Source organism: Arabidopsis lyrata (assembly GCF_000004255.2).
Source record: "Arabidopsis lyrata subsp. lyrata unplaced genomic scaffold ARALYscaffold_4, whole genome shotgun sequence".
Classification (NCBI taxonomy): Eukaryota; Viridiplantae; Streptophyta; class Magnoliopsida; order Brassicales; family Brassicaceae; genus Arabidopsis; species Arabidopsis lyrata.
Window position 1 is genome coordinate 1,328,280 of NW_003302552.1, and position 24,204 is coordinate 1,352,483.

The 24,204-nt window shown below is 35.7% G+C and overlaps 2 protein-coding genes across 3 annotated transcripts; one reads left to right on the forward strand and one right to left on the reverse strand.

Annotated features, from left to right (window-relative positions):
- Positions 1 to 297: 297 nt before the first annotated feature.
- LOC9316536 (putative glycosyltransferase 7) lies at positions 298 to 10,969 on the reverse strand. The gene is made up of 2 exons (XM_021028196.1): positions 9,950 to 10,969; positions 298 to 1,014 (listed from the first exon to the last, which is right to left on the reverse strand). Exons 1-2 carry the CDS (start codon positions 10,836 to 10,838, stop codon positions 452 to 454), a joined length of 1,452 nt encoding a protein of 483 aa, XP_020883855.1. The 5' UTR covers positions 10,839 to 10,969; the 3' UTR covers positions 298 to 451.
- Positions 10,970 to 12,927: 1,958 nt separating this feature from the next.
- On the forward strand, positions 12,928 to 19,397 carry LOC9314709 (probable amino-acid acetyltransferase NAGS1, chloroplastic). 2 transcript variants are annotated; one of them, XM_021027913.1, is made up of 9 exons: positions 12,928 to 13,383; positions 17,038 to 17,125; positions 17,354 to 17,562; positions 17,641 to 17,792; positions 17,887 to 18,319; positions 18,388 to 18,485; positions 18,565 to 18,676; positions 18,766 to 18,925; positions 19,010 to 19,397. In XM_021027913.1, the coding sequence occupies exons 1-9, from the start codon at positions 13,018 to 13,020 to the stop codon at positions 19,240 to 19,242; spliced, it is 1,851 nt and encodes a 616-aa protein (XP_020883572.1). In that variant the 5' UTR covers positions 12,928 to 13,017; the 3' UTR covers positions 19,243 to 19,397. The 2 variants fall into 2 exon arrangements, with proteins under 2 accessions (XP_020883572.1, XP_002878642.1); XM_002878596.2 differs by lacking the exon at positions 12,928 to 13,383 and adding an exon at positions 16,223 to 16,770.
- The last annotated feature ends 4,807 nt before the right edge of the window (positions 19,398 to 24,204 follow it).

The window sequence follows — 24,204 nt, forward strand, 5'->3', positions numbered from 1 at the left end:
CAAGACTACTCTTTAATAATTATCAATCATAAAAACGATACCAAAATGTGTTACTTTTGAGTTTTTTTCGTACCTCTTTAAATAACTTTGGTATCGCTCATTGTTTCTTCTATCCGCTAAAAACATTTGTACCGTTTTGACCTTACCAAAAATCTAATCTAACTCCGCATAAATTACTCTTTGGAAAAGAAAATTAAAAAAAAACAATACATCTAATTATTGTTTTCTTTGTCCGGTTTGCCCTACATGCTACAATAATTGTTTCAATCAAAAGCTCTTTAAACTTTTCCCTAAACCAATAAGGCAATAATCATTATATAATTCAAAAAGCTTCTGCAGTATAAACCTTTCAATTCATGGATTATAATAACAAACTCATTATAAAAGCACATCTAAAGAGTTTAAAAAAAACAGCAAAACACAATTTGTTTTTTTTTTAAAACCCTAAAAATCACCAAGGCTCATCAGGATAATCGAACGGTAGAGGTTGAAGAGGGGAAGTCTTCCCTAGATCCGAGTGTACGAAACCATACTTACGCATCACTTGATTATCAGCGAAATTAATGGCTTTGATCATCCCATTCCAACACGTGTCACCATCGTACATCTTGTTATGATCACCACTACAAGGTTGACATCCCGTAAAATGCGTCACGAACGGTCTCCGTTTACTTCCTTTCCCGCCTCTTTCTCCTTTTAAAAACCGTTCCTCACGAAACGCTGCGTATCGTTCACTCACTTTCTCTGCGTGACGTCTACGCAACGTGGCGTCTTCTCGTTCCATCTCCAGATACCGTTCCGTTACGTTGGTTAAACCCGGTACGATCTCTAACCAATATCCTTCGAAATAAAAGTCTCCTTCGAGGTATATTTTGGGATAATACACTTCTCTGTGTTTGTAGAGTAAGTAAATCAGAGCCGTTTGATCGTCTGACTCTGGGAAGAGTTTGTCTTTGAATATTGACCGTTGGATTTGTCCCCATTTAGCATACTCTGGACTCACTGGTCCCATACCTGCAGGAGATAAATCAAACCAAAAGTTAACCAAACCGATTCGAAGTTTAGTTAATTTGATTCTAGTAATTAACAGTGAAAAAGCAGACCGGCAAGAGGAAACATGAAATTGGGCAACCGAATTAACTGAACCGAACCAAATCGAAATTTCGTTGATTTGTGATTCAGATTTAGTTATTGTGTAAAACAAACCAGGAAGAGGAAAAATGAAATTTGGTAGCTGCTTCAGTCAAAAACCACTAAACCGAGTTAAATCAAAGTAAAATTAAACCGACATTACCAAAAAATTTTGTCATCATTTTACCGTAAAGTTTACTGAAAATTAAAGAAATATATCGAAATGCACCAATATAGTTGAAATATATTGTAATTTAACTGAAATTACCAAAGTTTGACATAATTAATGTAAATTTAGTTGAAAATATTGAAATGTACCAAATTTAACTGAACATTTACCTTCAATTGAACGAAAATTTATCTTTTATAAACCAAACCGAGCTAAATTTAATTGAAGTTCAACGGAAATTCTGAAATTTTGACATAATTTACTATAAATTTAATTGAAATATACCATAATGTATGACAATATACCAAAATTTAACCGGAGCCAAACCGAAATTTATAAAAATTTAATCAAAATTATTATTTAAGATAAATATGTGTATAAATGTTATATGATTTTTGATTTAAGAGAGAGATAGGAAGTAGAGTTTAGAGAGAGTTTAGAGAATAGATTTGCTTCTCTTATTTCATCTTCAATTACATTCACAATAGCATCTATATATACACATAATGATGCCTTAATAGAATAGCTAATAATGGCTAATATTAGGGGGTGGCTAATGGGATGAGTGGATAGGTTTGTGTAATGGGATGAGTGGGTAGGTTTGTGTGATGAATAATCACATATTTCATAACACTCCCCCTTGAGTATTCATCACCATAGATGTATGACGTACTACCTCGTTAAAAACCTTCTCATGGAAAAACCCATTGGGATAAAAACCATGACAAGGGAAAAAGAGTACAGTAACACATACTCCCCTTGGAAAAGACTTCATAGGTCTTGTAGATGACGCATTCCAATACTTTGAACATGCTTTCTAAATGTAGAAGTTGGAAGCGCCTTTGTGAATAGATCTGCTGCATTGTCACTTGAACGAATGTACTGAACGTCAACTTCCTTATTCTTCTCGAGTTCTTGAGTGTAGGAGAAGAATCTTGGAGGAATATGTTTTGTCCTGTCGCTCTTGATATAGCCTTCTTTGATTTGAGCAACACATGCAGCATTATCTTCATATAGTCTTGTTGGCTCTCTTTTGATGACTAATCCACTTGCTTCTTGAATATGGTTAGTCATAGATCTAAGCCATACACATTCTCTACACGCTTCATGAAGAGCAATGATCTCTGCGTGATTTGATGAAGTGGCTACTAACGTTTGCTTTTGAGAACGCCACGAGATTGCAGTTCCTCCAATGGTAAAAACATATCCAGTTTGTGATCTAGACTTATGAGGGTCCGATAGATACCCTGCATCTGCAAAACCAACTAGACCAAACTCGGAGTTTCTAGGATAATATAATCCCAAATCAATTGTACCTTAAAGATAGCGGAAGATGTGTTTTATCCCATTCCAATGCCTTCGAATAGGGGATGAATTGTACCTTGCAAGCAAATTAGTAGCAAAAGCAATATTTGGCCTAGTACAATTTGCAAGATACATAAGTCCACCGATAGCACTCATATAAGGTACTTCGGGACCAAGAAATTCTTCGTTATCCTCACAAGGTCGAAATGGATCATTTTCAACGTTTAAAGATCTATTGACCATTGGAGTACTTAAAGGATTCGCTTTATCCATATTAAAGCGTTTTAAAATCCTTTTTGTATAATTGGATTGATGCATAAATATACCTTCTTGAAAGTGCTCAATTTGGAGCCCGAGACAAAATTTTGTCTTTCCAAGATCTTTCATTTCGAACTCTTCTTTCATATGAGTCCGTGCATCATCAATCTCCTTTGGAGTTCCAATTATATTTAGGTCATCAACATATACAGCAATTATCACAAATCCCGATGAAATTTTTTTAATAAATACGCAAGGGCATATCGCATTGGGAGCCTTGTTCTCATTATTAACGGTCTAGCAATAAGTTGTAGCCGTTTAATTAAGGACTCAGCCATGCCATTTTGTATATGAACATGAGGGACCGGATGTTCAACATCAATTCCTAATGACATGCAATAATCATTGAAAACTTGTGAAGTAAACTCACCAGCATTATCAAGTCTTACTTTTTTTATTGTATAATCAGGGAATTGTGCTCTCAACCTGATTATTTGGGTAATGAATTTCGCGAAAGCCGAATTTCGTGTGCTTAATAAACACACATGTGACCATCTGCTGGATGCGTCAATTAATACCATAAAATATCGAAATGGCCCGCACTGTGGGTGAATAGGCCCACATATATCACCATGTATTCTTTCTAAGAATGCTGGAGATTCATTCTCAATTTTCGCTGGTGATGGCCGAGTTATTAACTTTCTTTGAAAACAAGCATTACATAAAAATTCTTTTGATTGAAAAATCTTCTGGTTTTTCAATGGATGACCATTTGAATTTTCCACAATTTTACGCATCATGACTGAACCTGGATGCCCTAAACGTTCATGCCAGATTTTGAACGTATTTGTAAACTTCGGGTTTACAGTAATATATGATTCAATCATATTTATTTTTGTGGAATACATTCTGGAGGATAAATTCTAATATGCATTTCCTCTTCGAAATAACTTTTGTGATGCAAAGATATTCAATGCCATTTTCATTCATAGTTTCTATGTGATATCCATTTCTGCGGATATCACTGAAACTTAACAAATTTCTAAATGATTTAGGGGAATATAATGCATTATTTATTTCAATTTTTGTTCCCCTCGGCATTGAAAAACTGGCTCTTCAGGAGCCCATAATAATCTTCGCATTACCAGATATAGTATTAACGCTTCCGGCGGAATTTTGTATTTTTAGGGAGGAGAAATACTTTTTATCTTTAAGGATTGTGTGCGTTGTAGCACTGTCTGCCAGACATATATCTCCATCCTTCATCTCAAATTTGGACATTTTCTGAATTTATAAATATTCATAAAAAATATGTTAATATATCATAACAAACGATTTATATTACAATAAAACTATTTTACAACAGAGATAAAATACAAAACACACAAAAACAAACATTAAGCTTTTATTTTCTTCTTCAGGAAGATAAACATAACTATCATGTCACACAAACTTCTTCGGGAAGCTTTTTTCATTTTGTTTATCGTTGATGGCTTCAGGATCAACTATAAAATCAGCAATGTCGAGAAATGTATCATCGTTTAAACCATCGAAAGAAGGCCCTGGTTCACCATAAACGAAGTTGGTTTCTTTTTCTTTTTGTGATTTTTGGTACAGATCGGCCAAATGTTTTGGCGTACGACAGGTACGAGACCAATGTCCTTTCATGCCGCATCTGTAACAAGCATTTTCATATTGCTTAATCGCGCGACCATCTTCGTTCCTTTTGAATTTCTTATTGGAGTCATTAGGACCGAATTTTCTTCCGTGTCCACGTCCACGTCCTTGTCCGCGTCCATATCCACCTCGTCCACGATCATTACTTCGATCGCGTTTACGTCCGTAATTGTTATAATTAGATGTTGCAACATTCACTTCCGGGAATGGAGCTGATCCAGGAATTGTGATAAATCAAAATCATCCCCTGAAGAGGATAAGGCAAATGCCATGATATTTTTAACCCACCATATCCATGATGGTTTAAAAGATGAATACATCACAAAGGAAGATCCTGCAGATCTTTGGCAAGCACTCGAAGAAAGGTTTGATCACCAAAAATATGTGATTTTACCAAAAGCAAAACATGAGTGGCTGAACCTCCGGTTTCAAGATTTCAAAAGTGTTGCCGAATATAATTCCGCTTTTTTCGAAATTACTTCCAGGATAATGTTATGTGGAGAAAATATAAGTGACTATGATAGGATTGAAAAAACTCTCCAAACATTTCATCCTGGAAATGTACTTCTGCAACAACAATACCGAGCAAAAGGATACACGAAGTATTCTGAACTAATGCAAGTTCTGTTGGTTGCAGAACAAAATAATGAAATTGTGATGTTAAACCATCAATCCCGCCCGACTGGATCAGCTCCATTCCCGGAAGTGAATGTTGCAACATCTAATTATAACAATTACGGACGTAAACGCGATCGAAGTAATGATCGTGGACGAGGTGGATATGGACGTGGACAAGGACGTGGACGTGGACACGGAAGAAAATTCGGTCCTAATGATTCCAATAAAAAATTCAAAAGGAACGAAGATGGTCGCGCGATTAAGCAATATGAAAATGCTTGTTACAGATGCGGCATGAAAGGACATTGGTCTCGTACCTGTCGTACGCCAAAACATTTGGCCGATCTGTACCAAAAATCACAAAAAGAAAAAGAAACCAACTTCGTTTATGGTGAACCAGGGCCTTCTTTCGATGGTTTAAACAATGATACATTTCTCGACATTGCTGATTTTATAGTTGATCCTGAAGCCATCAACGATAAACAAAATGAAAAAAGCTTCCCGAAGAAGTTTGTGTGACATGATAGTTATGTTTATCTTCCTGAAGAAGAAAATAAAAGCTTAATGTTTGTTTTTGTGTGTTTTGTATTTTATCTCTGTTGTAAAATAGTTTTATTGTAATATAAATCGTTTGTTATGATATATTAACATATTTTTTATGAATATTTATAAATTCAGAAAATGTCCAAATTTGAGATGAAGGATGGAGATATATGTCTGGCAGACAGTGCTACAACGCACACAATCCTTAAAGATAAAAAGTATTTCTCCTCCCTAAAAATACAAAATTCTGCCGGAAGCGTTAATACTATATCTGGTAATGCAAAGATTATTATGGGCTCCTGAAGAGCCAGTTTTTCAATGCCGAGGGGAACAAAAATTGAAATAAATAATGCATTATATTCTCCTAAATCATTTAGAAATTTGTTAAGTTTCAGTGATATCCGCAGAAATGGATATCACATAGAAACTATGAATGAAAATGGCATTGAATATCTTTGCATCACAAAAGTTATTTCGAAGAGGAAATGCATATTAGAAAAGCTACCAGCTTTATCCTCCGGAATGTATTCCACAAAAATAAATATGATTGAATCATATATTACTGTAAACCCGAAGTTTACAAATATGTTCAAAATCTGGCATGAACGTTTAGGGCATCCAGGTTCAGTCATGATGCATAAAATTGTGGAAAATTCAAATGGTCATCCATTGAAAAACCAGAAGATTTTTCAATCAAAAGAATTTTTATGTAATGCTTGTTCTCAAGGAAAGTTAATAACTCGGCCATCACCAGCAAAAATTGGAAATGAATCTCCAGCATTCTTAGAAAGAATACATGGTGATATATGTGGGCCTATTCACCCACAGTGCGGGCCATTTCGATATTTTATGGTATTAATTGACGCATCCAGCAGATGGTCACATGTGTGTTTATTAAGCACACGAAATTCGGCTTTCGCGAAATTCATTACCCAAATAATCAGGTTGAGAGCACAATTCCCTGATTATACAATAAAGAAAGTAAGACTTGATAATGCTGGTGAGTTTACTTCACAAGTTTTCAATGATTATTGCATGTCATTGGGAATTGATGTTGAACATCCGGTCCCTCATGTTCATACACAAAATGGCATGGCTGAGTCCTTAATTAAACGGCTACAACTTATTGCTAGACCGTTAATAATGAGAACAAGGCTCCCAATTTCAGTATGGAGTCATGCAATCTTGCATGCTGCTGCACTAATTCAAATACGGCCAAGTGCATATCATAAATACTCCCCATTACAATTAGGTTCTGGCCAGAAGCCAGATATATCCCATCTCCGCGTTTTTGGATGTGTTGTTTATGTACCTATAGCTCCACCACAAAGAACAAAAATGGGACCACAAAGGAGATTGGGAATATATGTCGGGTTTACATCACCAAGTATAATTCGGTATCTTGAACCGCAAACTGGTGATATGTTTACGGCACGTTTTGCTGATTGCCATTTTAATGAGGGTGAATTCCCAGCATTAGGGGGAGGAATTAAAGAAATTCCAAAAGATATTACATGGTTCACACCATCTTTATTGCACCTTGATCCCCCTACGAAACAACGTGAACTGGAAGTTCAGAAAATTGTACATTTACAAAATTTGGCAAATCAACTACAAGATGCATTCACTGATACAAGAAGGGTGACAAAATCTTATATACCCGCTGCGAATGTTCCATCTAGAATTGATGTTCCCGAAGAACAAACTGATGGAAAAATAAATGAACCTAAAGTTCAGTTGAAAAGGGGGAGACCAATGGGCTCAAAAGATAAAAATCCCCGGAAGAAAAAGAAATTTGGAGAAGTAAATGAGAAGATTCCTGAAGAGTTGGATACAGAGAAAAGTCCTGAAGACGGAAAAAATCCTAAAGACGAAAATAATAAAGAAAACCATGAGATTTCCATCAACTATACCCAAAATAGAAAAATATGGGTTAGAAATGAGATAGATGATGATGATGGAATTTTCTCATTCTCTGTATCTAAAGAAATTGATCATGAAAGTGATGATCCAGATCCAATGTCAATATTGGAATGCCAGAAAAGATCTGATTGGGAGAAGTGGAAAATGGCAATGGAAACTGAATTGAATTCTCTCAATAAAAGAAAAGTTTTTGGACCTATTGTCACAATACCGGAACATGTAAAACTCGTTGGATACAAATGGGTATTTGTTCGAAAAAGGAATGAGAAAAATGAGGTAACAAGATACAAAGCCCGACTTGTTGCCCAAGGATTTTCTCAGAGACCAGGAATTGATTATGAAGAAACATATTCTCCGGTTATGGATGCCATTACATTCAGATTTTTAATGAGCTTAGCGGCTTCCAAAAATCTGGAAATGTATTTAATGGATGTTGTGACAGCATATCTATATGGATCATTAGATAATGATATCTACATAAAAATCCCTGAAGGATTAAAAATGCCTGAAGCATTAAGATCAAAATCTAAAGAAATATGTGCGGTCAAATTACAGCGATCACTTTACGGATTAAAGCAATCCGGACGCATGTGGTATAATCGTTTAAGTGAATATTTATTGAGTAAAGGATATACCAATAATGCGATATGCCCTTGCGTATTTATTAAAAAATTTCCATCGGGATTTGTGATAATTGTTGTATATGTTGATGACCCTAAATATAATTGGAACTCCAAAGGAGATTGATGATGCACGGACTCATATGAAAGAAGAGTTCGAAATGAAAGATCTTGGAAAGACAAAATTTTGTCTCGGGCTCCAAATTGAGCACTTTCAAGAAGGTATATTTATGCATCAATCCAATTATACAAAAAGGATTTTAAAACGCTTTAATATGGATAAAGCGAATCCTTTAAGTACTCCAATGGTCAATAGATCTTTAAACGTTGAAAATGATCCATTTCGACCTTGTGAGGATAACGAAGAATTTCTTGGTCCCGAAGTACCTTATATGAGTGCTATCGGTGGACTTATGTATCTTGCAAATTGTACTAGACCAAATATTGCTTTTGCTACTAATTTGCTTGCAAGGTACAATTCATCCCCTATTCGAAGGCATTGGAATGGGATAAAACACATCTTCCGCTATCTTCAAGGTACAATTGATTTGGGATTATATTACCCTAGAAACTCCGAGTTTGGTCTAGTTGGTTTTGCAGATGCAGGGTATCTATCGGACCCTCATAAGTCTAGATCACAAACTGGATATGTTTTTACCATTGGAGGAACTGCAATCTCGTGGCGTTCTCAAAAGCAAACGTTAGTAGCCACTTCATCAAATCACGCAGAGATCATTGCTCTTCATGAAGCGTGTAGAGAATGTGTATGGCTTAGATCTATGACTAACCATATTCAAGAAGCAAGTGGATTAGTCATCAAAAGAGAGCCAACAAGACTATATGAAGATAATGCTGCATGTGTTGCTCAAATCAAAGAAGGTTATATCAAGAGCGACAGAACAAAACATATTCCTCCAAGATTCTTCTCTTACACTCAAGAACTCGAGAAGAATAAGGAAGTCAACGTTCAGTACATTCGTTCAAGTGACAATGCAGCAGATCTATTCACAAAGGCGCTTCCAACTTCTACATTTAGAAAGCATGTTCAAAGTATTGGAATGCGTCATCTACGAGACCTATGAAGTCTTTTCCAGGGGGAGTATGTGTTACTGTACTCTTTTTCCCTTGTCATGGTTTTTATCCCAATGGGTTTTTCCATAAGAAGGTTTTTAACGAAGCAGTACGTCATACATCTATGGTGATGAATACTCAAGGGGGAGTGTTATGAAATATGTGATTATTCATCACACAAACCTACCCACTCATCCCATTACACAAACCTACCCACTCATCCCATTAGCCACCCCCTAATATTAGCCATTATTAGCTATTCTATTAAGGCATCATTATGTGTATATATAGATGCTATTGTGAATGTAATTGAAGATGAAATAAGAGATGCAAATCTATTCTCTAAACTCTCTTTAAACTCTACTTCCTATCTCTCTCTTAAATCAAAAATCATATAACATTTATACACATATTTATCTTCATAATATTTAGTTATTCATCAGAAATATAGTAGTACCAAACTCTAAAATTCTTACCTTGAACCGAACCAAAATTTGTCGTTAATAAACCCAAAACCGAAATTTCAAAAATATCTTAACCAAACCAGACCATGCCTACTTATTAGGGTTTTGACTGTCCAGAGTCCAACACAGAATATATTAATTCAAATAAAAAAAAATCACAGGGCCCATACCTGTCCACGTGTCAATGAGCTCCATAGACCACTGACAATTCCCCATGTGGAAAACGCCGGCGTTCAACGCCGTCCAACTCCGATCATTGTAAATCACTCCCGGCCAACCATGAACAACAAGATTATGCTCCTTATACCGATGCCACGGCGGCGTAAAATCCATATCCGTAAACAAAGCATCAGAATCAACCCACCAGATCCACTCCGCCTCAGGATGAGCAATCATCGCCGCTTTAACCGCCGGAAGTTTCGCCCAATAAGAATTCATCTTCGGATGAAGAAGAGCGTTACTATAGAATATATCATGACCATGGATCCGACAATAATCAACTTTATTCTTAAAGAACCGTAACAACAAATGATCTCCGATTGGGTTTTTACACGGCGCCGATTGTGATCCTGTTACCATAACCGTACGATTCTCAGCTCCGATGATAAACGAAGGGTGTAGATTTAACCAACGTCTTCGTTTCTCGTCCCAGTTTTTAACCGGTTTTTCGATTGTATAGGTTAGATCCGGCTCGTCGTAGTAAACCGGGTCGGTTGGATCGTACTTCATGTCGATTTCTGGAGAACATTTGGCGGAGGTTTCATTGGTTTTGACGGTGAGATTTGGTGAAATTGAATAGAAGGAGAAGAATGACCAGACGAGGATTAAAGACATGAAAGCTCCGCCGAGGAAGAGAACGACGTCGGAGAAACATATGACCGGTCTTGTTCTTGCTCCGGCGTATTTTGCCATCGGAGATGATTGGAAATGCGATGATCTCTCAGGCGAGACCATTAACAAAATCTTAGAGGTGATACAAATAAAATTCAAAATTTGAGGACTTTGTTGTATAAAGACAATTACTTTTTTTTGTTGTTGTGTTTTTTTAAGTATTAACATAAATGTCCCATTAATTACTCGATTGATATATTACTTTAAGTGTATCAGATTTTTTGTTGTGACGTAATTGTATTTGTGAAAGTAAATGTTGTCAAAAAAATTTGTACTCTGTAGTTTGGTTTTCGTGTTTTGATTGGTAGGTTTATAACTGTAAGAGATAAGGTTTTTATTTCTCAGAGTTTTCATGTGATAGTGTTTTTGTTTTAGTTGAGAAATTTGAACAACGTGAGTGTGATGAACCGGACCGGTTTGTTTCACCGACACTTATGCTAAAATAAAACTGGTGTTGGTTTCTACGTGTCGGTCAGTCGGTGTTCCGGTTAAGCAATGGCATGTGAATTTGCTGCGATAATTTAGGTTGCAGAAGATTACTACTATGTCACCCGCAATTTCGGCTTTTAATGTTGAAAATTGCACTGCTTTAATTTTAGTTTATTTTATTTGAGTTGAGTTTTTTTATAATAGAATGAAATACTATAATTATACTACTATATTGGACCTATATAACCAAAAGAAACTCTAAAAGCTAGTTTAAGAAAATTCTCCTTTATTCTGAATCCCGAGTCATTGAAGACAGTCACGAAGAGCGCATCTTTATGCCCATCACAATTAATGGGAAGGCACAGTATACGAAGTCATTATACAAACATATTCAATTTCGTTAAGATACAAATTTATAGTAGCTTTGTATTCTGTTATATTTGCCTTATTAATATATATGTCAGTTATTCTCCCATTCCATAATCATTTTAAAAAAACTGTAACGTCTCATTCCGAAGATGATAATTAGCCATGCTCGTTACATTGTCCCTCACCAAAGGAGTTCTCATGTTGAAATTGTCTTTTCTATAGTGAACGCTACATTTATAAAATAAAGGGATACTTTCTTTTTTTTGAACAGTAGAAAATCATATATGGAACTCGGATTACTGATTTTTTTTTTTTCAGTCGAACACAATTTCTATTAAGTTATCGGAAATAAACTTTCAGTTAGAAAGCCATTCAAAAATCGACTTGCTTACATGGGAGAAAAGACTATTTCGAATCCAAGTTATTTTGGCTAAATAGTCTAGGGATTTTGTTGAACCATCATAACATGCAATAGAAAAATGGCAAATGATTTACCAAAACAGAGATGTCATTATTGTTTCTATGAGAGAGAATCTTTCAAAAGAAAAAGGTATAAAGTGGTTCCACTACACACACCAATATTAGAGAAAATAACAAATTGTAACTTTTCCCTTTCATAACTCATTCGGTTTAGAATTTTGAAGGAAGTGATAATCGCAAGGTTGAGATAATTTAATCCAAAAATTGTGATACAATTTCTTCTTGGGTTTTTTTTTTTGTATTTGTTCCCTAGTCTTTGCTTCAGCATCTAATATTCATAGAGCACAATCAGCACATAATCAAATCAGGCTTAGACTTTCAGCCAAAGTAATGTTAACCTTTGGTTAAGGGTTTGTCTTCGGTTATTGGACAAAACCGACTGAGATCTCGGTTAACTTGAATTGTACCGGGATTGGTGGCATTTGAGTTTCTAGATGGGTTTTGGATGTGTCTGGGCTCGATTGTAGAAGCTGGCCCAAGTAGATTCTTCTGCGATTTGTAAGACAATTTATCTTCACCAATTGGTGTCTTCTAGTTAAAACTTAAAACTATTAATTAAACATACGAGTTAAAGATGTTTAAGAGTGGATACGTTTGAGACTCATGATTTACAAGTTTATTATAACCGATCCACAAGTTTAAATCATATTTCTTTTAATACATATAAGACTTGAATTCAGATGTAATAACACTGAAACAACAGTCCTCTAAGTTGGCGGCTATCTGTAACTTCTAAAGTAGTCCATAATTATCCGATAGCAGACAAAAAAATATGAGATTCTATTTTCATCTAATCATCCCTCGCTTTCAAATAGACACCCATTATCACAATAACCATCCAAATTGAATCTCACATCGCTCATTCGCTCTATTATCTCATTACACATTATCTTATAAATTTCTCATTTTCATTTCTCTTTTATTTATTTTGTCTAATTATATATTTTACAACTATTTGTTTTATTGATTTATCACAAGAGTCTTCGAACAAGAGAGAGAAAAAAAAGAATCCCACTCTTTGTACTAAAGACATCATCTATCATTTTCTTTTGATCTTGTACAAAAATAAATGGCAAGTTGTAGATCCCGACCACCGTGTGTTGGTACGCTAAGCCGCGGCGAGGTTTCGGAAAACTCTGGTTTTCGGTCTAGACCGCCCGGTTCTTGGGGATGTCCGAAGCAAATGAGACAAAATCATGTGTCTTCTTCGACAAGGCAGCAACGACGAAGCTGGACCAACACCAACAGTGGAGAGAGAAAGAGCCATTCCTATTTTGGAGACTCCGGTGGGGTTGTTGCAGCGGAGGAAGCAGAGTTAGTGGCGGTGCTGAGGGAGGCTCATCCGTACGTGAATTTACATAGAGACAGTAAATTTGTCGTTATGTTGTCGGCTGAGCTACTTGACTCCGGCTCGACCCTCGATGGCATTCTCAAGGTCATTACTATTTACTGCTTTTCACATTATTAGATTCCAAAAAAAGACAAAACGCGTGACTCGTGAGCAAGAAATGGATCACTGAAATAATTTCTAAAATAATATCCTAGTAATAAGGGGCTTTTGCAAAAAGGGAAAATGGTCTATTTCCAGCCCTACTATTCGGACGGTTCCGTTTCCTACCCACACAACGAGTTGATGCTTATTTCAACAGTTTTCGTAACAAATTTTAAATTAACTACACATACTCTGTGTTTATAGTTGAATTCAACATTGACTCAAACGGACGTTAGTCAACCGTTAAAATAGTAGAGTCGGATGACACGGTGACAATTCAAAAGAGGGAAAAGGTCCTATTTTCACCCTTACTATTTGAACGGTTCCTTTTCCTACCCACACAACGAATTGGTGCCCATTTCAACAGTTTTTGGAACAAATTTCAAATTAACCATTTGAAATTTGTGATGACAAAATTATTTTAAGAAGATTTAGCATTAACTACAAAAGTAGTTGGCTTTATATCCATGATTTAGATATAAAATAAATTTAGTCACCTATATAGTTATAAAAGTAATTTTGAAAAAAGAGTAGCTCATTCAAAAATGTAAAGCTACATGCCTACATAGATTTTCATCTAAAATATCAGTTGACAGTGAGTGAATTAATTCATATCTCGGTCCGATATGGAATAACAAAAAATAATAATTGGTCCGCTCTGTTTTTTGATGGTAAAATTGAAAATTTCCTTTAAATATATACAGATCTGTTTTTGATCTGCTAGGTTTTTGAATTATCTTGAATAATTGACATTAGCCATGAACTATATAAGTTATATGAGATCTAATTACCAATTTACCAAGATCTAAATTATGCTTTAAATATATATCATATATACATTGTAATTCAGTGTCACTATATATTAAATCTGAATATAGAGTAGATCTTTGCGAATTATATATAAGACATTTTTTTTTTTTGATAAAGGATTAAGAGATGAATATCTAAAGACTTGATGGTGTTGATATTTTTATTGGTGTTTCATTCTAGTAGAATGTGTTTACTGTTAGTGCTGCTAGATTTATCTTTTATCACCGAAATCTAAATAAAATCCTGAATATAAAGTTGTCATAATTACACAAAACAATGCTGGAAAATCTGTGTTATTGATATAAGACGGGCTACATACATATATATACTAGTTAGGGAACACTAACCCTAATTACATAAATATTAAACCTAATAAAGCCCATAATCAAAGGCCTGATCCGATTCTAATCATAGGCCTGATATCTGTGCATGAGTCGAAACATGTTGCGTTGAAATAGTACCCTTAACAATCTCATCCCGCACAATATGACAATCAACCTCAACATGTTTAGTCCTCTCATGGAATACCGGATTAGCACTAATATGGATCGCAACTTGACTATCACAAAACACGCTCATTGGACGTGTCATCACAACTCCAAGATCAGTCAACAAACCTTTGATCCACAAGAGCTCAGCAGTGAGCATTCCCATAGCTCGATATTCTGCTTAATTTGAAATTTGTTCCAAATACTGTTGAAATAGGCACCAATTCGTTGTGTGGGTAGGAAAAAGAACCGTTCAAATAGTAAGGGTGGAAATAGGACCTTTTCCCTCTTTTGAATTGCCACCGTGTCATCCAACTCTACTATTTTAACGGTTGACTAACGTCCGTTTGAGTCAATGTTGAATTCAACTATAAACAAAGAGTATGGGTAGTTAATTTGAAATTTGTTATGAAAACTGTTGAAATAAGCACCAACTCGTTGTATGAGTAGGAAACGGAACCGTCCAAATAGTAGGAGTGGAAAGAGGCCCTTTTCCCTTTGCAAAAATGCCATTTTTTCAATGCCACTTTTCAAAAATACCCTTTTTTAAAAACATTATAAAAAATGCTCTTAAAAATATAAGATTTACCCAAATATGTATGTAACATTATTAAAACATACACAAACTACATTTCTATGTATCTAAAATCTTATAAATACTTTATAAATACCTTATAAATGCATTTTAAATACCTTTAAAAATCTTTAAAATATCTTGTAAAACCTTTGAAAAACCTTAAAAATCCTTTAAAATAACTTGTAAAACCTTTAAAAACATCTTATAAAACTTTATAAATACTTGGATCGAATCTTCAAGTAGTAGTTACAATCCATAAGTACCTTATAAACCTAATAAAACTTTATAAAAATTTCAGATTTAAAAAGAAGCATTTTTTAAAATAGACATCTAAAAGGAACATTTTTTAAAAGAGGTACACCAAAAAGGATATTTTTAATAATTTCCCTAGTAATAATACAGATAAATAATACTCTATCATGAAAATTTCTGAAATGATTTGGCAAAAGATGCGGAGACTAAGAAACGCTAGAGTTTTTATTTTTATTACTAAATAATATAATCCAATATATAAATGTTTAGTTAACAAAACGCGTTGTTCTCAGTTTCTTACACCGTTATTTTGTAGCGTTTTAAATTATTCTGATATAGTTTACTGTTTTTTCTATCCGCTAAAAAATTTGTATCATTTTGTCTCACCAATCGAATTTCATTATAGTTATATATGCTAGTGTTTTTTAATCATTACTTTTTTTTGGGCATCGTATATTCGTATTATTACTTGAATTATTGTATTTAAAGTAGGAATATTGGGCGAAAAAAAAACAAAGTAGGAATATTGTTGAATTTGACAAAAAAAATATAAACAATAACACGTTTGCAATGCATTTCACAGTGGGCCGTGACGTTAGAGATATTTATTGCCTTTCTTGTCTGGTCCTGAACTCACTATCACTGACAGAGACAAGTGCAAAAATACCGGTACAGGAGTACATAATCAAACCGACGATTTAACCATTTCTTAATTCGATTCAATAACCAACATAAACCGAAATTAAACACACGCGTCCACATTAAGCTCCTTCCTTGAGGAATACTTTTCTTCTTCCTCCACCGATCATCCGCCATTGTTACCCAATTATGCTCTGAATTCCTTCCACGAATTTTGAAATGACGGAGCGAGGAGCTATGGTGGTATCGTCTTCTACCTCTTACCTTCCTTTTCGATGTCCTCAAACAAGAAACGATTTTTCTTTCTTCGCGCCGAGTAAGAAGCTAAACCCTAACCGTCAATTGATAAAGTCTCCGTCTTCTATATCTTCTCCGCCAATGACGCCGGCGAAATGCAATATGTTTGATTACGCGGAAACTGGTGAGAATTTGGTCGGCGATAAGCAATTTGTGCGGTGGTTTCGTGAAGCTTGGCCTTATCTGTGGGCTCATCGTAGCTGTACCTTCGTCGTTACTATCTCCGGCGATGTCTTAGATGGCCCTTATTGTGATCTCGTTTTAAAGGCACTTACTTTTTCTTTATCTCTCAATGATTTGGTTTATGCACGCAAGGTGTTTGATTGTTTGTCTTGCTTTATAATTGAACATGGAATTTGTGTTTCTCTAGTGAGATTCGTCTTATTGATTGCTCATTGATCTTATTGATTCATCTGAAGCTATGTAGCTAGTGTTCAAGAGGAAGCTAGTTTATGATCACTGTGCTTTAGATTTCAATTCTTGTACTTTTTGTACACAGGAATTCAAAGTGAAATCTTTTTGACATGTGTGCAGGACATAGCATTTCTTCATCATCTGGGAATTAAGTTTGTTCTAGTTCCTGGAACTCAAGTGCAAATCGACCAGCTTCTAGCTGAGAGAGGTCAGAATATTAAACTTGCCACTTATCTTCTTATTGGCTTGTCTCGGTATTTGACTGTTTTGAATCTCTCAGTCACTTATAGGTTATCTTCCTATGGATCTATTTAGCCAAATTTATTGCCCGTACCAAGTAATGGTTTGTCATCAGTTAGTGATGTTTGCAACCTTATTGTGATAAATATGAATCTTTGAGCTTGTTCAGATGGAGCCTAAGGTGTGTGAGTTGCAGGACGCGAGCCTACATATGTGGGTCGTTACAGAGTCACAGACTCAGCATCTCTGCAGGCTGCCAAGGAAGCTGCGGGAGCAATATCTGTAATGATTGAGGCCAAACTATCTCCCGGACCTTCCATTTATAATATACGCCGACATGGTGATAGTAGTCGTTTGCATGAAACAGGTGTTAGGGTCGACACTGGTAACTTCTTTGCAGCAAAGGTGAGTTTTTCACTTTCTTGATATGTTAGTTTGAATGTCGATTCTTGTCATGTTCGATCTGATTAATTGTCGTGGCAGAGAAGAGGTGTTGTTGATGGTGTTGATTTTGGAGCAACTGGTTTAGTGAAGAAGATAGATGTAGATCGGATCCGTGAGAGGCTTGATAGTGGTTCTGTAGTTTTATTGAGGAACTTGGGCCATTCCAGCTCCGGCGAAGTCTTAAATTGCAAGTATGCTCTCTTTCTTAGTAATAACTTACTTCCTAAATCTTGCAGACGTTAGTTTTTGTCACCCTGATATTGGGACATTACTTCTACACTGCAGTACCTATGAGGTTGCTACAGCATGTGCTTTAGCTATAGGAGCAGATAAGCTTATTTGCATAATGGATGGTCCAATTCTTGATGAGAATGGACATCTTGTTCGGTTCTTGACTCTTCAGGAAGCAGATACGTTAGTCAGAAAACGGGCACAGCAAAGCGAGATAGCTGCCAATTACGTGAAGGCTGTTGGGGATGGAGGCATAAGTAGTTTTCCTGAACCTCTTGGTTACAATGGGATGGTGACGACTCCCAACAATCATATTGGGAGACCGATTTGGGAAAAACACACTCTGACCTTTCAGAATGGTGTTGGATTTGACAACGGAAATGGGTTGTGGTCTGGGGAGCAAGGTTTTGCTATTGGCGGTGAGGAGAGAATTAGCCGTTTGAATGGATATCTCTCTGAACTGGCTGCAGCAGCGTTCGTTTGCAGAGTGAGTCCTTGAGCTAACCCTCATACCTATTTGTTTACATCCAGTTCTGATTCATTGATTTGTTGAAGGGTGGTGTCAATAGAGTTCACTTATTGGATGGTACTATAAGTGGAGTGCTATTGTTGGAGCTTTTCAAAAGAGATGGAATGGGGACTATGGTGGCAAGGTATACACAACTGTTTTCAGTTCCGAACCATTCAAAGTTTTGATCTTTCTTACAAAACTATGGACCCTTCTTGTCACAGTGATGTATATGAAGGAACCCGGGAGGCGAAAGTGGAAGATCTTGCTGGAATAAGACAAATAATCACACCCTTAGAAGAATCTGGGGCTTTAGTTCGTAGAACTGATGAGGAGGTTCGCCTTTTAGCCGTAGCCTTAGCTTAGATTCTACTTGTTATTGTTTTGGTGTTAGCATCAAAGGATAATTGGTTTTTGGTGTTCAGCTACTGCGAGCTTTGGATTCGTTTGTGGTTGTGGAACGAGAAGGACAGATTATCGCTTGTGCGGCTTTGTTCCCTTTCTTTGAAGACAAATGTGGAGAAGTTGCAGCTATCGCAGTTGCATCAGATTGCCGTGGACAAGGCCAGGGAGATAAATTGCTCGGTATGATCACAAAACTTTTGAGCATTGTGTTTTCGAATCTACAGTTAAGAGAAACCCCGGTTTCTTGACTGTGAAATGTTGCAGATTACATTGAGAAGAAAGCGTCAGCTTTTGGACTCGAGATGCTTTTTCTTCTGACAACGAGAACCGCAGACTGGTTTGTGAGACGTGGGTTTCAGGAATGTCCAATCGAGATGATACCAGAGGCAAGACGGGAAAGAATCAATCTTTCGAGGAGATCAAAGTATTACATGAAGAAGTTGTTGCCAGACAGGAGTGGGATATCTGTTGTTCGAACATTTCAGTATGGTTCTTGAGCGTGTCGATAAGAAGAAGATCCAAACACAGAGCAAACTAAAATGTAATTGACGCAGAAAGATTTATCCGAATCTCTAAGATTCTACTGAGTTTTGAATCAATACGTCTACGGTTTGATCATTGAAAACAAAATAACAAAAATATACAACATGAAGAGAAGACGCAAAGTAAACGATGAGAAAATCTCACAACCTCTGAAATCCAAGAAGCCAAGTAAACGTGAACATATAGTGGAGGACAAAATGCATTTGTAAAAGTTACTTTTTGTAAGGAGTTTCATGAACCGGAACAATTGCCGAAAAGCATTATTGTGCACAAGGTTTATGATATAAAGATGTCAACCTTAATTAGTTTTCTATTTATAAAGAGAAAATAAGAATAAGCTTAAAGAAAAATAGGAAAATCTTCAAGTTAAAAGTTGTAAAGTATCTAGTTTGTATTGTTGATGTATGATTCTAACAGATAAGTTGTGGAATCTTAAGGAAAGTAAGAAAAATATCTTTATCGAAGAGCCGTGACTTGCCAAAATATATACAAGATCGAATAACAAGGCAATTGGCCGAGACCAATCAGATGTAGTAATCGTGAGATGGTTAACCGTGATTGGTCGATTAAAATTCCACGTATGCAGCTTCAGAAACTTATAGCCTCGACTTTTGTAGATTTTTAATTATTAATTTGTATTTTCAATTTTTTTAATACAATAAACATCTACAAACAAGAACAAAACAAAAGAAAGTTACTTTATCCAAAATGACATCGTCATTTACTCATTTTTTAAAAAAATATTATAATTTATTTATTAAAATTCTCCCAAATGAGCTGGACTTATATCTTACAAGCAAAGTTTCAGTTTCAAAAAAGCCCAAAACGGAGAAGCTTGCCGGAACGGAAAAGAAAGATCTGACCCTGCTGATGGACACCTGCAAGGTGGCCGGAGCCTTAAATCCGGCGGACTCAAGATCGCCAGTTTCCCGGCAGATTCGGTGGATCGAAAAACCCTACCGGAAGAGTCCGGTTTCCGACAGAGAAATTTTTCCGCCGACGCACCAGATCCACCTGAAATCTTCTGGAAAGCTAGCCACCGGCGACAGGCGGTTCTTCCGAAGTCGGATCCCGACCGAGCAACCCTATCCACTGGAATCTAACCCCTTCCTTCCCACTACAGATCTCTCTGATTAGACCGAGCATGACCACTGCGACCGGATCGATGGACACCAAACGTGACAGATCCAAACGGTGGTGGTTCATCCAAGCCTCTGGAATCGAACTCCGCGTCAGCCAAGCAGATCCAGAGAATCCGCCGTTAACCACCGCATCAAACAGCATAACCCACCTTCTTGCCACCAACTTCCGCCATAACCGCTGCCACAAGAAAGACGGTTGAGCCTTGAGGATTTTCGAAGCACTCCACGATGTCCTCAACCGGGAACCACGGCTTCAAAACACCTCCTCCGTCGAACCAGAGTTTCGACTACATCGGCGGCGAGATCCACACCGCTGCTGACGGAGCAGTGCCTCTGCTCACTCCTGAAACTCAATCAAGAAGACGCAGCACCAACGATGAAGATCAGACCAGGTCAAAAACGATTAGATCTATTTTTTGTCTTCAAGGAGAGAGAATGGAGAGAAGCGGCCGCTCATTTAACACGTTGATTCACCTAATCCATCACTAAATATCTATTTCACCTAATCAGTCTCCAAGCCCATCACATAGGGGTGTTTCAGTGAAGCAGATTTCAGGGATCGATTTTTGTTGTTGGGATCTAGGATTTAGAGGGAGTCTTGGATCGATTTTTGTTGTTGGGATCTAGGATTTGGTGAATCATAAAACCACTTTTGAATGCGATTTGTGTTAAGAATCAAAGATTGTTCATTCCGCTGTGTATTGTTTTGCATGATATGATTTGTGTTTGTGAATCTTGAAAGGATAATTGCAAGAAAGCTTGAATTGAAAAATTGGATAAAAAAGGGGGAGATTGTAAGTGCACCATTTGCCAAGATTTCTGAAAGGTGCACCTGTTGCTGGAACAAGCTAGAAGCTGTTTCAAAATGCATAATTGATGACTAAGCAATTAGTGCTGAAGTGGACTATAGCGCCAAATGAAGGGATGACGTGGAGAACACAACATAATGAATTATGTTTGGAAAGAAGATATTCTTGTGAAGATTTGGAAAAATCCAAGATCGTGAAGACTAAACCTAGAAGATCCGAAGACCTTATGGATATAAAAGAGGTGCTAAGGATTTTGCTAGGGTTAGCCGTTTTGAGAGTGAAAGCTTTTTCATTTTGTAAGAGAGTAAGGTTTATTTTGATTCGGATACAAGAGAGATTAGCGAGTGTGTTCTTGTGATCTTTTCTTGTGTGTCTTAGAAATTTCAGGTGACAAGCTAAAGTAGTTTAGGTCTTGTGTAAAACCAGTTAAAAGAGTTGTACCTTCTTAATAAAATTTCTAATAAAGTGATACTCAATGTTTCTAAGTTTGGGAAAAAAATAGTCTTGAATTCATCCGGATTTTCAAGAGAGACGTGATCATGGGTCATAATGACGCTTAATCTTGGGGATTTGATTAGAGCCTTTGGTTGCAAGGGGGATGTAGACATGAGTTTGTTGATCAGTACCTTTGGACGTCTAAGATAACCATGGATGAATGTAGGGTCAGGATCTCCATGAAATAATTCACAAGTGACTCTTGATGATGAAGAATAGACATTTTTAGATGGGGAAATGTTCTTTATGACAATTATTTCTTCCACTTTTTGTGATCTCGTGGGTTGTCTTTTTTTTTTATACTTCGAAATTATCTAAAGACTTCACCTTATCACAACAATCCCACATAATATGTTGTTGGTGTTTATTTTATATAAACATGTTTATTTACATAAACGTTTGTATTTATGTAAATACCCTTTTACTTGTACAAATTTCATCACGTCTCTAGATTACGTTTATACCGATACACCGGTTGAGATAAGAGAATCATCTCTTGGATCAAACATCGCTTCATTAATATATAAGAGACGTAACGATGTAGAGATAGGGGGACATGGAGACAAGAGAGAAGAACAATACAAGAGAAACAAAGGAGAGAAAGATTGGGATTGATTATCATCTTCTTCTTCTCCAAATCAATTTCAGAGAATCTCAAAGTAGAGTTTGCTAGGGTCTTTGTATGGTGTTAAAACAGAGATCGATAGTTGTATCCTAAAGATAGAAGCCTACAAAAAGCTACGTACACCACAGTAGGGGCTAAATTCTGTCTTAGGAGCTTGTTAATTGCAAGCCTCTATCAATCTATACGTTGTTCTTACTAGGAAGAGAAGAGATCGTAAAGTAAGTTTCAGTTCTGTAACAATTGTTTTTCCTATTTGTTACTTATTCTATAAACAAACGTATTTGTTTATGTGTATTGATCTACATCTATAATCTTCGTTCAACATATGTATAAATACTTGTATCTCCATGTTAATAAACTTAAATTTTATCTCTTCTATGCTATTCGGATGCTCTAACATTGTAATATGTTTTTTTCGGTTTTCGTTTATATTTTAGAATTACCCATTTGTAAATATATTTTTTGATTAATAAATTCAATATTTGAATGAAAATTATTTTTTCTTTTTTTTTACACGGTTGACAAAAACTGAAAAACTACGCAATAAGTTATTATACGAAACGATGGAAGTTAAATGAAAAAAAGTAAGATAAAGACATAACATAATTGAAGGTCGCAAAAGAGATGTACTTACTATTTACCTTATCAATATTCATTTTTTACATCTTTAAATCGACAATGTCCGATCTATAATCAATTTCTACTACGCATGGTAACGGGAGCTAGTAGAATCGAACTCCAATAGAAAAAGTTGCATAGATGAGCCGTTAATTATTGGACCAAAAACACTTCCCCACCAGGGAGCCAAGATTTTATTTTACCCAGGTCAAAACATAATTAAAAAAATTATCATTAATACTACAAAAATCCAACAAAAAGTTCGTCCCAAACAAAAAAAACATCCAACAAAAGGTTCATCCAAAAAATAAAAAACGTCTACAAAAACATCCTACGATCCTTCATATCCTGAAATTTTTTTCATCACAGTCTCATTTGTTTCTAAATTCTAATTTAAAGTAAATGAAAAGTCACGTTCTCTTTAATTCAACTCAAATTGTTGGCAAAGTATAATAACTAGGTTAAAGATATGGGCCAACTTTGTTTCTTAATTCTAATTTTTGGTCAAAAAAAAAAAAAAACCTTCTTTTATTATGGGCTATTGGGCTTCCTACGTAACAAAATTTGGGGGGTCAAATTATTAAGATTATGTCATTAAATCAAATTGAGCGGATACTTATATGCAAAACCTATATATATATATACTTAAGAAATTTTAAAAAATTGGGCTGGTGAGCTGACCACCATTAATACAAGTGGGTCCGCCCTTGTTCCCCACCCTCTCAATATAAATAGTAGATTTTAATTTTATATGGACACGATATATACATAAAGAGTAAGTGAGTAAAATAAATGATATTGATCGAAAAATAGAATTGGAAATACAATAAAAAAAACCCTTTATAAATTAATACTGTTGAAATATATTTTCTCTGTTCTTTTATAAGTGATGTTTTAAGCTTGAATTTTGTTCTTAAATAGATGATGTTTTCAATTTTCAATGCAAAATTAATTACATTTTTATTGGTTTTGACGATTTCTATTATGTAGATTATTTTTTTTATTGTTTGATTAGATAATAAATGATGTTTTAGTTTAGAAATAAACAAAAATTAAATGATTTATTAATCTATGTGCATTCTCTTAAAACAATATTTATAAAAAAACGGAAGAAGTATTGATTTATCGAGATATAAATTTGTCGTATTAAACCTTTATAAATTTATACTGTATATGGTCCTACCCCTACATGTATTCAACAAAACGCCATCAAACCTCTATTATCGG